Source organism: Photinus pyralis, unplaced genomic scaffold, assembly GCF_008802855.1.
Source record: "Photinus pyralis isolate 1611_PpyrPB1 unplaced genomic scaffold, Ppyr1.3 Ppyr1.4_unclustered_Scaffold879, whole genome shotgun sequence".
NCBI classification, from domain to species: domain Eukaryota; kingdom Metazoa; phylum Arthropoda; class Insecta; order Coleoptera; family Lampyridae; genus Photinus; species Photinus pyralis.
In genome coordinates this window covers 1-3,792 of record NW_022172390.1, presented here as the reverse complement: position 1 = coordinate 3,792, position 3,792 = coordinate 1, and the positions used below count along the sequence as shown (strand labels likewise).

General features: G+C 36.3%; 1 protein-coding gene across 1 annotated transcript; it reads left to right on the top strand.

Moving 5' to 3' along the window:
- The first annotated feature begins 1,648 nt into the window (after positions 1-1,648).
- On the top strand, positions 1,649-3,484 carry LOC116183027. Its single transcript, XM_031503624.1, has 3 exons — positions 1,649-2,093; positions 2,142-2,171; positions 2,647-3,484. Exons 1-3 carry the CDS (start codon positions 2,051-2,053, stop codon positions 3,240-3,242), a joined length of 669 nt encoding a protein of 222 aa, XP_031359484.1. The 5' UTR covers positions 1,649-2,050; the 3' UTR covers positions 3,243-3,484.
- Positions 3,485-3,792: the final 308 nt, after the last annotated feature.

The following is a 3,792-nucleotide window of genomic DNA, read 5'->3' as shown; positions in this document are numbered from 1 at the left end:
AAAGCTTCAATATTTTTCTTGCTTGTGTACGTTAAATAACATGACTTATGCCAATACCATAAACTTATATTTCCAAGCTTGATGTCTTTAATTATTTTGTGAATTTGTGAATCGGAAACTTTGGTTATGCCGTCTCTAATTTTTGTACATTCTATGAAAGTTAGTGCAGTTTTATTAGTAACACTTAAAGATGCACCTTCTCTTTTGAAAATAATACATATTGGACGGAGCTTACCCTTAAATTTTAACAAACATTCAAGATCACTTTCATCACTTGTACCGGTGCTATCTGTACTATCCATAAATATTACCGGAGTGAGATAGCAGCCGACAAATCGAAACCACCCGGAATCAATCATGGGAGTTTCGTCACTTTGGGGGCATCTTGGCCTCAACCACAATAATTGACTGTTGTTGACTATGCATCATAAAGTAAAGTCATAAAATCATCAATATTGTCTCAGAATGTTTAAGTAAGTAACATATAAGGCGCAAGGACACAATTTTGATAATGTTTTGTTATGATGTCAGGGATGATAGATCAAAATTTGATCTCTCCTAAAACTGTACATAGGATCAAGTGACGTTTATACTCTAAAAAGAGGACAAACAGGCCTTTCCAAAACAATTTTGAAAAGTTTCTTGCAATCTTTGCATAATTATGCGTATGAACATACGCATGAATAGGCACAGTGATATTTTTCAAAACTGACATAGATCACGTGGGCATTTATACCCTAAAAAGAGGACAAATTAGGCCCTTTTCCAAACAATTTGGAAATTTTCCTTTGCACTTTCCGTTCTAAAGGGCAGATGGCAATAATTTGGCATATATAAAATATATATATATATATATATATATATATATATATATATAAAAAATATACTGTATAACATATGTATGATATGTCAAAGTGATATTTTTCAAAATCTGTACATAGGGTCACAGTGGAAATTATACCCTTAAAGTACCTGAAGAAATCGCATGTAATAAAAATTTACGCGCAGTGCATACACTACACATGCAAAAGGTTTATTATTGAAGTTAGAGATCAAAGGAATGTGTCCGTCTACAGCAGGTCCAAAAATTATTGCCACAAGAACTCACGTCTGGACAATCATCGGACGTCGCATGGAGGTTTGCCATGAACCGGCTAGCAGATCCGATTTTTTTACATCATGCCAAGCTAAAGGCTACTGACGCATGCCACTATTGCTTGAAACCCAGATGCGACGCGATGCATATGGTAATAAAATCCCCACAAGTCCAAGGAATTTGGCAGTTGGTTCGACGAACTTGTGACGCTCTTCTCTATCCTAGGACAACCACACTTTGCATGGTCATTAGCGGAATAAGAGGAAAAAAGGAAACCGAAGTCTTAGCAAATTTTCTAATATCTTTTGCAAGAAGTACCATTTATAATATTACAATTAAAGACATAGAAAACGACAAACGCACACCAAAAAAATTCGTCGCGTGGTGGGGCATCAATAACGTGTTCTGCTCACTAAATAAAGACAAGTGTTTAACATGGGGCGAATGTTGGGAGGAAAACTAATTATGTGCTGTGATCTAAAAAGTGGACCTTAGTGGAGTAGACAAACATACATATACCTACTTACTCGTACGTTTATATTTCATTTGTATCTCGATGGGTGTAATAAATATAATAATAATAATAATAATAAAAGAACTATATCACGGGATACGTTAAAGGTATTGAAAGAACGATATTTGAAATGGGCCATGCTTAAAACAAAACCATTGTCGTTCAAGAAAAGTATATTAAAGAGTACCAAAATATCGGCGGTAAAAAACACAAAAAATTTGAGTGGCTTGAAGTCTGATTCTACCTTCAAAAAAATTAGATCGGAAGCTCTTGCTTTGATTTGTTACAACTGCAACTAGCCCATCCTGACTTCATACAAGAAGTATCATATTTCCCTTTAATATTAAATTATTTAGCATGGAGCAAGTAACCTTATGGAGAAGCAAATTGATAGTGACCTTCCGTAGAGTAAGATTGGGTGAGACGGCGCGGCGGTTGAGATGGCGCACTTCTATATTTTCGTTAGCAAACAACAGATGACAGGTAATGTGCGCTAAACGGAATGAGTTCGCCTTTAGTATGCTATTTAAGGTGGCTGCTGTGTGTTTTGTCGAATTTCAAGTAAGTAATTCATTTATGTTTATTTGTTGTGCAATAAATTTTTTTATGCGTTGAGAAAATATATCGATTTCAGATGATGTAGTACTAGTTTATCATTTTATTCACAGTTATAAGTAAAGTAACATGCAATACACCATTCTAACCTTCAATTATGCTTTTCGTTACAATAGCTGTTGCATAAAATGGTGCGCCATCTCACCCGTCAGTGTCGGGTGAGTCGGCATAATTTTATAAGGGAGAGATGGCGCAATTTTTTAATTATTAAAATCTTTATTCATACTTTCTGATTGTAATAGGTTTTATTTAATAATGCTTTACCATAACTGCGATGATTGAAAATAGTGCAAATAAAATTACTTAGCTTGATAATTTTTAAAAATTATTTGTTTGCAACGCGTTTCGCTTATAAGATAAACATAGTCAGGCACAATTAAGTTATGTAGTATTGAATTCATGATTGTTTCTCTTTATCTAGAAATGCCAACTCGTTACAAACGAAAGGGGAGTTGTACAAGAGCAGAATGCTCCGAAGAACAATTAGTTTTGGCCATAGAATCTTTAAGAAACGGGACCATCGGGGTTAACGAAGCTGACAGACAGTTTAGAATACCTTGCACTACATTAAGAAGAAGACGAAAATCAGGGAATGTTGTGAAGCGAGGCTTGGGACCGTCCGCGTTTTTTCGTGAAGAAAACGAGCGAAAAATGGTTGTCCACATCAAAAAGTTACAGAAAAATGGTTTTGCACCGACAAGAACAACTGTACGCGAAATGGCTTTTCGACTTGCAGAACAACTTGGCTTACGACACAAATTCAACCAGCAAACTGGAAAAGCCGGTTCTGACTGGCTGAGATCTTTTTTACAACGCAATCACGATTTATCCGTTCGTAAATCAGAGGGAGTTTCATTAGCAAGGGCACGAGGAATGAATAGAAAAGATGTTGGTGATTATTTTGAATTGTTGGAAAACACTTTACGAGAAAACAACCTACTAGATAAACCAGGAAGTATTTTCAACAAGGACGAGACAGGATTACAGCTAAACAATAGACCGGGTTGTTATTGCTGAAAAAGGCTCGAAAAATGTAGCGGCCGTAACATCTGGCGAGAAGGGGGAGACAATAACACTAATATCATGTTGCAATGCTGAAGGCACATTTATTCCCCCAGCATGCATTTTTAAGGGTAAAAATAAGAAAAGAGAGTATGAAGATGGCATGCCTCCCGGCTCAGTAGTGTATATGTCACAAAAATCAGCTTACGTCAATGTTACAATTTTTTTAGACTGGTTGCAGAATCACTTCATGCAACGTAAACCACAAGGGACTGTGATCCTAATTTTGGATGGCCATACATCACACTGTAGCTCTGTTGAAGTATTGAAATTTGCTGAAAGTAATAACATCATACTTTTATGTCTACCGAGCCACACTACGCACTTCTTGCAACCGTTGGATCGAGCATTTTTTAAATCCCTGAAGTCGCACTACTATGCCGAATGCAATTTGTTTATGCGAGCTAACCCAAACAGAGTAATAAATAGATTACAATTCGGAAAATTATTAGGTGAAGCATGGTCGAAGTCTGCGACAGTGGGTAATGCTACATCAGCATTTCGC